The sequence below is a fragment of the Stegostoma tigrinum genome, chromosome 11 (genome assembly GCF_030684315.1).
Source record: "Stegostoma tigrinum isolate sSteTig4 chromosome 11, sSteTig4.hap1, whole genome shotgun sequence".
Classification (NCBI taxonomy): domain Eukaryota; kingdom Metazoa; phylum Chordata; class Chondrichthyes; order Orectolobiformes; family Stegostomatidae; genus Stegostoma; species Stegostoma tigrinum.
The window spans coordinates 12,944,960-12,958,495 of NC_081364.1; the positions used below are offsets into that span (position 1 = coordinate 12,944,960).

Below are 13,536 nucleotides of genomic sequence, written 5' to 3' on the forward strand. Positions count from 1 at the left end.
GTACACTTGTAAGTGCATAGTTTGAGTCAAGAAAGACGATCCTGCTGTAATTTTCTACTCACAAAACAGAACAGGCATAGGGGTAAGACTACTGGGTTAGGAATCCAGACACCTGGATTAGTGTTAATAAAATTGACGGAATAGTGGACAGGGAAGAAGGTTATCTAAGAATACAAACAGATCTTGATCAATTGGGGCATTAACGAACCAGTTGAGATTTTCTGATAATTGATAATGGTTTCTAGGTCATCAGTGGATCCTTAATTCCACACTTTTTTTGCATTGAATTCAAATTCCACCAGCTGCTGTGGCAGAATCTGAACCTGATCCCAGAACATTAGCCGAGTTTCTGGATTAACTGTGCAGTCATAAAACCACTAGGCCATCACCTCCCCTCTAAGCCTGATTAAGTGCCATCTGAAATTGTTCTGGCAAACCAGATTCAGGGACAGTTAGGGATAAGTATGATTATAGGTATCAACATTCAGATAGATTTGACATATTTTAATGTATATATTTTGGAATTCTGAATTTCGATTCAGTAGCATATGGGTTTTCTGTGTGATGAGATTTAATGATCAATTTGTAGGTATTTCTGTAAACCTGGTGATTCCTACTGAAACAAAAGAGATAGTTTGTGGAAGCTCACGAAGGTTTATTTGCCTTGGGAGTGTTCATGAGTCAACATGCCTTAGACTTTCAGATAGAAGACTCTGGAATTAATTTGGGATTTCGGGGAAATACCCACAGCTTGAGGGGGGAAAAAAAGAACTTGTAATTTCTGTTTGGTAAGCTTGACAGAAGTTGAATTTGTTCTTGATAAGGTGCTCTTCAGGAAGGGAGGTAGTTTAGGATGGTGAAGAAATTTCATTTGAGATTAGAATATGAACAGACGAGTCCATTGTTGACCGCTAAAGTAAATATTTAAAGTAGTATGTTATACAATTGCATCAAGAGATGCTTTTTTTTTAAAAAGCATGACACATACAAAATTACATTGGTGGCATGTATTGCATATAGTGACTGCTCTACATGCTGAATTTAATTCAACTAGAAGCCATCAAAGCTCTTAAGATATGCTACAATTTGACTTTTTTTTTATTCTTTCAAAAGATGTTGACATTGCTGGCTGGGGCCAGCAATTTTTCTCTACCCTTTTTGCTGTCAAAAAGGTGGTGGTGAACTTTCTTCTCCAACTGCAACAATGTTTGGGGTGTGAGTACTCCAAAGGAGTTCCACAGTTTCAAACTAATGTCTGTGGAGGAATGATAACATAATTCCAAGTCAGGATGGAGTGCGGCTTTATTGATTATCTTATTTTTACAGCGTAATGGCTGCTAATGGCCAAACATCCCAAGAGGACTGTCATTGTCCGTGATAAATCATAAACACTCATAATTTTCTCACAATCATTGATAAAAAGGAACATCTATGGCTGATATTTGGTGACTGATATTCAAAGTATTACCCTTTTAACATGAAGGTCCAATAAATCTTGTCTCAACACGTTAGTTTCATTTTTGGGGCCACATGTCAGGTGCAAAACATGTTAATAGTACTTAAATAACCCAATTATCCAAAAACTGGTACTGATCGGCAGGTCCAGGGTGCATATGTATTACAATAATGAGATCACTGTGCAATTTCAATGCGTTATACAATTACATGACAATATGACCAATGGAATGCAAGTATATCTCAGAATCTACTTAGACAAGGAACTGATCAATACGGAGGTAAATATTGGATGGAAATCCTGATTTTTTTTAAGAAAAAGGTCCTTCAGCCTGGTAAATCTGGAAAATTACTGTTGAAGATTGGACAATTCTTAATTTAAAGATCACTAGGCATACTTCATTATTAGGAAGACCAGTGAGGGTGCTAATACAGGGAGTATATTGCCACCCTGTGGGCCCAGCAAAGAGCGTCGCTGGAGCAGTAACATGATTTGCTGCCAAGTGCTCTCATTGAGCATAGAACCATACTCTCATGCAAGTTCTGCTGTTCATGGAGTAATTATGGCAAAGGAGGTCATTTGACCCATTGAGTTCATTCCCTGTTACATTCAAAACTTTGATATAATCTTTCGCCTTGTGTTTTCAAATTTCAAAGTAATCACAGGCTTGTTGATTATTATTAACTGCAGAGTTAAGAGTTATCAGGTGTGATTTCCATGTATTTGTCAAAGGGCACCGATTGATGACAATGCATTTACTGTTGGCTGCAAAAACAAAAGCAAAATCTGAATGAATGAGTTACCTTTAAAACAATGCTGTACGGAGTTCCAGGTGGTTAAAATTCCTATAATTTGCCTGTTTGTCCTGCATTCCAAAAACAATCCTACAATTCAACATATAACCTTGACATACACCTGTACCCCCAATTAGATTACATGGTAATTGCTATTTATTTTTAAAGACAATTTAACAAATTCAGTCTTCAAAAGGTAACAATGATACAACTAGGTATGCAAAGATTGTAAGTAAATGCTCACCTTTGATTTGTCCACTGATTTAGTAGACTGATTTAACTTTGGTAACCTGTGAAATAGGAGAATAAGGTGGAAAAAAGGCCAAATACAATTAGTGTGCGACATTAAAACAAAAGTAATTTTGGTGTGGCTCAAACACTGTCACCTTTCAAAAAGGACTATGCAGTACCTTAGAAAAGCATAACAATCACATTGTCATTAGTTCAATCTGGAGTCTATAGAGCGATGTAGAATAATGAATAAAACCTGGTTTCAAATAATCAACTTTCTTCTACGTGTCTATTTTTGTGTTCCTTACGCGTAAGCGGTATTTGCAGAATGCAGATTGACAGTTAGTTTTAGGGAGGACCAACATAAGGACGGTAGCAAACAGGGAGAAGATATAAATTGTGAAGATGTGCTAGTCTAATAGATTCAAGTGAATGGAAACAGTGGATAACTGGTATATAAAGCTAACAAATCTGACACCTGGAATAATGTGAATCCAGCTGACTAAAAGTTAATTTGCTTATGTAAATTGTGTGAAACATCATTAGATCCATGTTTTTTAAGTAAATATATATAAAACCACAACAACTGAAAGAATTATTAATCTGTTGCATATTCTGAAATGATAAAACCAAACTACTTGAAACCCAAATACGTCAGTGACGTAGTCACCAGTTTACTCCCTAAAGATATTCTGACTTTACGTCCTATATGCATTAATGAACTATTTTACCACACTTACCCAGCAGTGTCTAGTTTTATTTTCTTTGACGAGGTGCTGAGAGATTTTGGAGGAACATGATCAGGGGTATCAAAGTCATATGTCACAGACAGATCAATATCCTCTCCAACAGTCGGCTTGTGCAGTTTAGGGTATTGTAAATCCACAGGGGCTGGGCTGCAAGCACCAGAATCATTTCAGCATTAACTGACAGTAATATACGAACATCTTCTGTGAAGCCAGCAAGAACACAACAGGCTGTCTTTGAAACATTGTGGCAAGGCACTTCAGAAATGCAGCATTGTTCATACGAAAAAATACACTAACAATTTTTGATTGCCTGCAGTAGCGGCTTTGCTTTTTAGTAAGAGGTATCAGAATGCTAAGTGAGGGGTATAGCAGAATAATGCAGAGAGGAAGGATACTGCCTATTAGGTCTGTGACAACACAAAGAGCTGACCAATTCATTTGCTCTCTAGGCTTAGTCCTGCAAATTTCACCTTTCCAAGTAAACACCCAATTTCCTTTTAACAGTTATTATTGTTGAGTGATATTGCAATGCTAAAATCAGTGTCAAGGACATATGCTTATTTGTAGATGAATAAAAACAGCACTCAATGTAAGCTGCAAGAGTCAGAAATAAAAGGAAGCAAGGAGCTGTGATGGATTGGAGCAGGTTTTTGTAAAATCCTGTAAAGCACTTGCTAGATTACAGTATTGTGTCCAGATCTGTTTACTGCTTGACAAGAAGAATATGATCACACTGAAGAGAGGACATAGAAGATTTATGAGGATGTTGCCAGGAATAGAAAATTTTAGCTACAAGGAAAGATTGCTTAGGCCGGGGTTGTCTTTTTCAACACAGCAGACTGATTGGAGAAGGAGATTTCACCGAAGTGTATACACTTATGAAGGACCTAATTGAAGGGAATGAAAGGAGCAATTTTCCTTAGCAGAAGTCAGCAACCAGACACAACAGGTTTAAAATACTTGATAGAAGGTTTAGAGGGCAGTGAGGACAATATTTCTTAGTCAGAGGAATGAGAGAATCTGGAATTCTGCCTCAAAAAGGTCACAGGGCAGAAACCTTTACAGCTTCAAAAAGCAATGGATATGCATATGTAGTGCTGTAACTCACAGGGTAATGGACCGAGTACTAGAAATTGGGATGAAACCGAAAGCTCTTTTCTGCTGGCACAGACACAATGGGCTGAATGGCCTCCTTTGCCACAAACCTTCCACGCGACCTGCGTTGGCACTGAGGCAAGCGGAAATGGTCAGAAGTACCTTCCCACAGCAATGAGCACAACAAAGGGAAAAATAATACATTTACATTGTCAGGCCCAGAGCTGATATGCAACATAGGACAGACACAAAAGAGAATGGGGAGAAATACATCAGGTTTCCTGAATAGTTATAAATAAAAAGCTGCAAATTAACAGGCACGGAACCTTGAGAGAGAAAATTAGTTCACCCACCTCTCAAAGATTAAGCGGCTGATTGCCTCGTTGGTGCGATTTGGCGTACTGAGGGACTTCTGGAGGAACTCCACCTTCTTTTTTAGGTTCTACAAAACAAATATTTTGCGTCTCTTTACGAGGACTGCAAAGCTCAGTTTTCTGCAACATGAAGTGGAGTGGGGAGAGGGGTAACGGTGGAGGATGACTTCAAGGGCAGAAGAAAAAGAAAACAAGGTTCCTTTTGAAGAAAGGAACTATGACAGATGTAAACGTGGGGGTGGGGCACTTTGCCCTTTACGAAGTGAACAGATTCCACAATGAGATGTTTTCTTCAGACAAAAATTATACCTATAGCCATGTTTCTCTGTCTGGATAGGACATGATATTGGCCTATGAATGCTATAATGTGTCATTGATGGTCATCTATTTTAAAAATGGCATTGATTGGGTTATTTTTTAATTTGTTAATGCATGTTAAAATAACTATAGTCATATAATTACAGACTAACATCCCAAACAAAACTTCAAGACGAAAGTTTGTAGTCTCTCGTCAAATTTAAACTTAAACCACTTGGACTCAAGCACACGTGACTTTTTTAAAAAAAAATTGTGAATGGGATGAGGGAGTCGCTGACCCGGGCAGCATTTATTGCCCTTCTCTAGTTGCTCAGAGGGCAATTCAGGGTCAACCACATTGCTGTGGGTCTGCTGTCACACGTAGGTCAGACCTGTTAAGAACTGCAGTTCCTTTCCTAAAGTACATTAGTGAGACGGAGAGTTTTTACAACCAAAGGAGGTTTTTACACCTTCTCCGTGACATCACCAAACTGATATCCAGAGCTCTTAGGACAAAAAACAAGCCCTTTGGCCCTCCAAGTCTCGGCTGACACATTTTGCCCTTCCAAATCATAACTGCCTTCACTTATAGGATCCATATCACTATTCCCTTCCTATTCACGTATTCATCCAGGTGCTTCCTGAATATTGCTACTGTGTTTGCATCCACCACCTCCTCTAGCAGCACGCTCCAGGCAGGCACCACTCCTTGTGCAAAAAAATGTGCCTCGCACATCTTGTTTAAACACCTCCTTCACTCAAACCCCCACACCTTGAACCTAGTAATTAACCATTCCACCCTGGGGAAAACCTCCTACTTTTCACTCCACCCGCGCCATTCACAAACCTATAAATTTCTATTATGCTGCCCCTCAACCTCCTGCATTTCAGCAAAAACAAACCCAGTCTATCCAACCTTTCTTCATAGCTAAAATCCCCCATACAAGGCAACATCCTGGCAAAACTTTCTGTACCCTCTCTAAAGCATCCACATCCTTCTGGTAATGTGGTGATCAGAACTGTACATAATATTCCAAATGTGGCCTCGCTAAAGTTCTATAAAGCTGCAGCATAACTTGCCTCACATTATACTCCAACAAAGGTAATCATGCCATAGGACTTTTCTCGCTACTGTATCTACCTGGGCTGCCACTTCCCAGATCCCTCCACATATCAATACTCCTCAGGGCTGTGCCACCTGTACCTGACCTTCCAAAATGCTTCACCTTGCATTTGTCCAGATTCAACTCCATCTGCCATTTTTCTGCCTATACCTTCTGATGGCATCTCAGCTTTAAGGTGTGGCGAACCTCAAAGATTGCTGTTACAAACTGGAGTTTGCTACAGAGTCTCAAAGTAAATTATCCATGTAACTGAGTGAACACCTTACAGGGCTTGTTGATCGAAGCCCAATACATGTGAGAATTTGACGTATAAGGGAGGTTTCACAACATTAGTTCTTTGCGACCTAGATTAGACATTCGAATTGTTCACCTGAATCTTTTTAATCTCTCTGAAGGCAGACAGAACAAACACTTGGTGTGGTGAGATTGCTTTAGTTGGTTTATTTCAAAGCAAATGAACAAACACGGCCACTGGTTTGATCAGATTCCCCTGGTTTAGACAGGAAAACCTATCTTAAATGAATATATTAAAAAAAACTGTTTCTCCACAAGTGGGTCATTTTACTTGATAATCTAGACCACTCTCATCGCCACCTATTTTTAATTTTGGCTCCAGTTTCAGGCCTTAAGTAAATGTTTGTAAATCGGAGACCCTCTGTAGTTGAGCTTAGATTCCAGATTTATTAATGGAATTGAAATTCTAAAACCTTTGTGATGGAAGTTGAGCCCATGTCCCTAAAGCATTAACCTGGGCCTGTGGATTACTACTCCAGTGACATCACTTCTCCACCCTCCCTCTGTAAAACAAGCATTGGAGAAATGTACACCTCCCCAAGCCTCCAAAATAGACTCAATAAAAGCTAAATGATTAAATAAAATGCTGAAGGAAATGGCTTCACTTCTCTGGGTCAATGTGTATTAAAGGCAAACCTACCGTGATTTCTCTGTCGGCATTGCGCAAATCCTCCTGTGATGCACGCAGATCCTCTTTCATTTTCTCTAACTGTGACACATTCTTCTCTAGCTAAATAGGCACAGAAAAACTAGCTTCAGATTAAAGATGGCAAAGTCTTGTACTGCAACACAAGGTATTGTCTTGTCGGCAGGGACAGAACGACACAATTAAAAATATCAGATAAAGAGAGAAAAAAGAAACAAAGCACATTTTAAGCTCATGTGCCAATGATAGATGACAGCAATAATGTCTCTATGGGGAGCTCAAGAGGGCAACAATAAAGTCGCAGCAGCTGCAAATAAATTTAAATCCATATTCCTAATTATTTCAGTTGCTGATCACATCATTCTGACTTAATAATTATCCACAAAAAGAGATAGCATTAAGAACAGTGCTTTCCAAACTGCCAGGCCTAGAAATCTCAACAAGGCAGTCCAGAATTTGCATTTATGATTGCAGATAGGCTTCAGGTTGCCTGGTCTTTGAAGGCCAGCTTCTAAGAGAGGCCACCAAATCCTAAGGCTCTCCATCTCAGCAGTTGCCTACTGTTTTGCACGATGCACACACAGCCCCATTCAGGTTTGTCTCAGGTAGCATGTTCAATAACGTGAGCTGTGTAAGTACACATCAGTGAGCTTCCATCCATCTCTGCAATTGTTCATTTGAAATGTCACAATGGGGAATTTCTTATTGAAGTGATTTAGTTTTAAAAATAATCCAAATTTTCTCTTGGGTTTCAGATGTCCTGAAGCTTAATTTAAGGGGAAGATATGAGCCAGTCTGGAATTAGTTGAGGAACCAAAACTGGGGTTTGCTAGAGGTCGTTCTGATCTAATGGAAAGACAGCTTGCATTCACGCTTCCATTTTCCTGTGCCAACAGATTGCCAGCCTGACACCTTCACTGACAGAAATGCCAGCAGCATTGAGGTCATTGCCGGGGATGGGTTTCAATAATTAGTTGGGGGAGTGAACGAATGGTTAAATGTGTCTGGGCACAGTGAGAATGTGTGAGAGGGTGACAGTGAGATATGAGGTGGGGGTGAGCAGCAAGTGGGATGACAAACACACTTGGCCGACTTTCGTGAGGCGTTAACATCACATCCTCTATCAGATCAACGTCCAATATTATTAAAGACACAGAAGTTCCTTGAGTCTAGTTCAGCTGGGACAAGCTGTTCTGCTGCTCATCTCCAATATCAGGTAACCAGCTAGAAACTGATGTCCATTTCAAGCCCACCGACTCCCACAGCTACCTCGAATACACCTCCTCCCACCCACCCTCCTGCAAAAATTCCATCCCCCGTTCCCAATTCCTCTGCTGTATCTGCTCCCAGGATGAGGCATTCCACTCCCGCACATCCCAGATGTCCAAGTTCTTCAAGGACTGCAACTTTCCCCCCTGCAGTGGTCGAGAATGCCCTTGACTGCATTTCCCGCAACACATCCCTCACACCCCGCCCCCGCCACAGCCGCCCCAAGAGGATCCCCCTCGTTCTCACAACACCCCACCAGCCTCCAGATACAACGCATCATCCTCCGACACTTCCGCCATCTACAATCCAACCCCACCACCCAAGACATTTTTCCATCCGCACCCTTGTCTGCCTTCTGGAGAGACCACTCTCTCCGTGACTCCCTTGTTCTCTCCACACTCCCCTCCAACCCCACCACACCCGGCACATTCCCCTGCAACCACAGGAAGTGCTACACTTGTCCCCACACCTCCTCCCTCACCCCCACCCCAGGCCCCAAGATGACTTTCCATATTAAGCAGAGGTTCACCTGCACATCTGCCAACGTGGTATACTGTATCCATTGTACCCGGTGTGGCTTCCTCTACATTGGGGAAACCAAGCAGAGGCTTGGGGACCGCATTGCAGAACACCTCCACTCGGTTCGCAATAAACAACTGCACCTCCCAGTCGCAAACCATTTCCACTCCCCCTCCCATTCTTTAGACGACATGTCCATCATGGGCCTCCTGCAGTGCCACAATGATGCCACCCGAAGGTTGCAGGAACAGCAACTCATATTCTGCTTGGGAACCCTGCAGCCCATTGGTATCAATGTGGACTTCGCCAGCTTCAAAATCTCCCCTTCCCCCACCGCATCCCAAAACCAGCCCAGTTCGTCCCCTCCCCCCACTGCACCACACAACCAGCCCAGCCTGTCTCTGCCTCCCTAACCTGTTCTTCCTCTCACCCATCCCCTCCTCCCACCTCAAAACGCACCTCCATCTCCTACCTACTAACCTCATCCCACCTCCTTGACCTGTCCATCTTCCCTGGACTGATCTATCCCCTCCACCTATCTTATTTTCTCTCCATCTTCGGTCCGCCTCCCCCTCTCTCCCTATTTATTCCAGAACCCTCTCCCCATCCTCCTCTCTGATGAAGGGTCTAGGCCCGAAATGTCAGCTTTTGTGGTCCTGAGATGCTGCTTGGCCTGCTGTGTTCATCCAAGTTCACACTTTTTATCTTGGATTCTCCAGCATCTGCAGTTCCCATTATCTCAGATAATTTTCAGACATGTCTGTTGAGTTATACATTCTTGACTCCAGCAGAAAGCAAGATCCCAAACCAGATAAGAAATATTCTAATTCACAAACTAATTTTATTCTTTCTCCCACTCACACTGATTTGTGTTTTGACCACCACAAAAATCCACAAGATTATAACACGCAGCATTACACGCTCAGAGACCTACACCCTTAGCCCATTTAAGTACATTTAAAGGCATCAGAAAAATATAAATGGACCTCGACTTTTGTGAACCTTAAACACAGTATTTTACACACAGAAACAGGCCATTTGATTTAACTTGTCCACGAGACATAAACATCCAAGACAAATTTCCTCCCATTCCGTTTACCTAGTCTGAGCATAGCCTCCTCATCTTATAAATCACCACTGCATTCAGTGTTTATAAATTGGCCAATGTAAACTCCGTCTACCTTTATTTTTATCCCATTTGCTTTATCTATGTGCATTTGAAGATTCCTTCTGTCCTCTTCACTACTTCCTTTCTATCTGCCTTTGTATAATTTGACCCTGCATCCAAGTCATTTAGAAAGATTGTAAACGGTCAAAGCTTGAACATTGAATCCTAAAGACCCACCAATCCTCACATCTTAACAACCTGAAATTGACACATCAAGGCATATCCTTCGTTTCTTATTCGCCAACCAGTCCCCTATCTAGGTTTATACGTTACCCCCTACACCACAAGTTCTTGTTTTGCATTGTAACCTTTGATGTAGCACCTTTTTAAGTGTCTTACAGAAAAGTACAGCATATCAACCAGTTTCCCTTTATCCATGCTGCTCGTAACTTACTCAACGAGAATTCCCTCCTTAATAACATGTGGGTCCACTTAAAGCACATGTGTTACAATAGTTTAAGAAGAAAGTTCACCATCATCTTCTCAAGGGCAAATAGGGACGGACAATAAATGCTGGCACCACCAGCAACACCCATTTCCCACAAGTGAATAAAAAAGCTCCAATAAATTTGTCAAACATGATCTTCCTTTCACTAAAGCCATGTTGACTCTGCCTGACTGCATTAAGAAATTCTAAGAGCCCTGTAATAACCTCTTTAATAGATTCACTACGATGGGCATTAGATTAAGCTGCCCATGGCTTCCTAATGCTTCAGGAACCTTTCTGAAGAGGAGTCATATTGGAATTAATGTTAACTCTGTTTCTGTCTCCACAGATACTGCCGGACCTATTGAGCTTTTCCAGCGCTTTCTCTTTTAATATAGAGATGCATTTGGTTGAAGCAGAGTATGGTGGTGTTCAGTCTTTCTAGTTTAAGAAACATGCATGTCTTTCTTCTTCATTCAAAATGGATTACATCAGTGTCTCTTGTACTGAAAATAACTGGTTTGCCGCATCATGCTCCTAATTTTTATGTCTACATGTTCATAAACTGGAACATTAACGCTGTTTTACTCTCTGGAGATACTGCCAGACTCCCAGAGTATTTCAAGCCCGTCCTGATTTTATGTCGTGGCCAGGGTGAGCCAAATGGTCTGCGTCTGCCTCTTTTTCATAATCGCCTGGGTAATTTACATCAAGCATCGGAAAACATGGTGAAAACACTTTCAACAGTAACTGTCAAAGAAATAGTGGTATATTTTTCAAAGGTAAAATCTGAACAGGCACAGCAGAAGTGCAGGGATCTGTGCTCAAAGTGCACACAGAGGCATGATTGGCTGAAAAGTACTGTCAGATCATCATTAAACTATTTTAATAAAACTGGAAAGTTTTGAATGTCTTTTATATTAAAAAAACCAACAATGGGAGATAAAATAAATTTCACATCTTCACAAGGCCAAATATCCAGGTTTACAGAAAAATCAGTGATAGAAGTTTCATACAGTTAACTTGCGGATGTCGTACTAACCTTGCAGCTGGTTACAAAATGCTCTTTCTTCAACTTCTCAGACATATCAACAGAAGATTTATATGTCCCCTTCAGGTTTTCATATTCCCTGTGAACAAATTCAACACTAACATTGAATATTGCCACCTGGGCCTCAAATGCAGCTCAGGATCCTGATTAGTCAAGGTTCCATTTAGTTAAAAAGTTATCAGAACAGATTACTCGGGGAGAATGCATTCCAGCATAAGCTGGTGATCATGACCATATGTAAGTTTCAAGATTATACACACTTGTCTCTAACCAGTAACTCATTTGAAAAGTACATTCTGGTGTGAAGGCAAAATAAACTGCTAGCTGACTTTAAGACAGAAAAGAGAAATGGGGAGTGGAAGGTAGCTACTCCGTGGCAGAAGACAGAAGTTGTGTGTTTCGGAAGGATCAGTGTCGGGACCACCATTGTTTATAGTTACAGTCAGAATTTGGACTTTGGAATCCAAAATATAATGTCTAAATTTGCAGATGACACCAAATTAAGTCAGTACCAAGGAGGACTGCAATAAATCAAATGAGGACATTGATAAGCTTGCAGAATGTGCAAATATTTGTCAAATGAATGGCAACATAGATATATCTGAGATAGTGGATTTTGGTGGGAGGAATATAAAGGTCACTTATTACTCGAAGATGCAAATCCAGGTGGGATAGAAGATCAAAGGGATTAGGGAGCTCGATCACTGTACCAATCACTAAGTTGCACCAGAGGTTACCAAGCACTGTTTCTAAAGGGATGGAATTGAGAGGTAGCTAAGTTATGCTCAACTATACAAGTCCGACTACAGATAAGAGAAATGCTTGCAGTTCTGGTTGTCAAATAATATAAAAGATAGACGGACACTGGAGAGGGCACATACGTCATACATATTAGGAGGAGATTGACAGGCTGATGCTATGTCCTGTATATTGAGGCTGGGGGGTAATCAACTAGAGGAGGCCTTTAGACCGAATCCAAAGAGAATGTTTCATATTATGCTTTCAATATAAGAGTCACCAAGAAATCCAACTGGGAACTCAGGTGAAATTTCCTTATCCAAACAATAATGAAAATGTAGGGCTCGCTACCACAGGGTAGTGGGTTAAGTGAATAACATAGATTCATTTTCTGAAAAGCAGATGATGGAGGAGAAACCCAAGAGGCTCAAATGGAACATAAACACCTTCATGAACTGGTTGAGCCAAATGGTCTGTTTCTATGCCATATATCCTATGCATAAAAATTAATTTGCAGCCATCTGGAGGTAACCGTTCTTTAAGCCACAGCAGTACAGGAGTTACAGCTGGCCACATTTCCCTCAGCTGGGAAGTGGGGACAAAAATTAAATGAGGTGTGTACTGCAGATTGCTAATCAGCGATTACTGGTGAAAGGCATTCTTTTAGGTACAGGATTTAGTTAACTGTGATGTTCATCATGGTTAAACAAGCTGAATTATCTGAGCAAGGCACAGGGTTTATAATAATTCTGAAATTGTGGATCAGCAGGCATTAGCATCTGAGAGAGCGGGAGGCATCTAAAAGGGCTGCAATGAAACACCTGCAGATGTGAAACAGATTAATGTGACAGAGGTCAAGCACTAGTTCTTGCCTTCAGATGAAAGTTTTGCTGTCTCAACTACTTAGTGTTGCTCAGATACACGACCCTGCATTTCCAGGCAATTACATTCTCAGCCTTTATTCTCAGATGGATTCTCCTATCAATTTAATTGAAAAAAATTGCAATGAAACCACAAGGAGTCACAAGCAGCTGGGCCAACAAGGTTGCAAGATACTCCGGTACTTCAGCAGCATTTCCCACAAGCATGAGTAAGTCAACTGTTTTGTTTTTCTCGAATTAAAACATTGAGAGAACCAAAGGCATGTTTTTAATCCCTACTTCAAAATCTGGTCCTTAGCATCTGACTTCATCCTCTCTTTGGAAATGAAACATACATGCTCTTTGCAACCTTGGTGTTGTATCTGACCCTGAAATTACCTGTTTACCATATATTCATGCCACTAGTAACAATGTACTTCCACC

General features: G+C 40.9%; 1 protein-coding gene and 1 long non-coding RNA gene across 4 annotated transcripts in view; one reads left to right on the plus strand and one right to left on the minus strand.

The window, feature by feature from the left end:
* Nucleotides 1–13,536, plus strand: part of LOC125460191 (uncharacterized) — a 56,805-nt gene that overhangs the window by 26,942 nt on the left and 16,327 nt on the right. Inside the window, exon 2 of the long non-coding RNA XR_007249212.2 lies at nt 13,201–13,322. This is a non-coding gene — a long non-coding RNA (uncharacterized LOC125460191). The remainder of the gene's footprint in view (nt 1–13,200; nt 13,323–13,536) is intronic.
* Nucleotides 1–13,536, minus strand: part of traip (TRAF-interacting protein) — a 44,063-nt gene that overhangs the window by 6,353 nt on the left and 24,174 nt on the right. For all 3 annotated transcript variants that reach the window (XM_048547329.1, XM_048547327.1, XM_048547328.1), the window contains exons 9-13: nt 11,486–11,573; nt 7,055–7,144; nt 4,679–4,767; nt 3,222–3,377; nt 2,495–2,540 (exon numbers count right to left, since the gene is read on the minus strand). In XM_048547329.1, the coding sequence (XP_048403286.1) occupies nt 2,495–2,540; nt 3,222–3,377; nt 4,679–4,767; nt 7,055–7,144; nt 11,486–11,573 (469 nt within the window). The remainder of the gene's footprint in view (nt 1–2,494; nt 2,541–3,221; nt 3,378–4,678; nt 4,768–7,054; nt 7,145–11,485; nt 11,574–13,536) is intronic.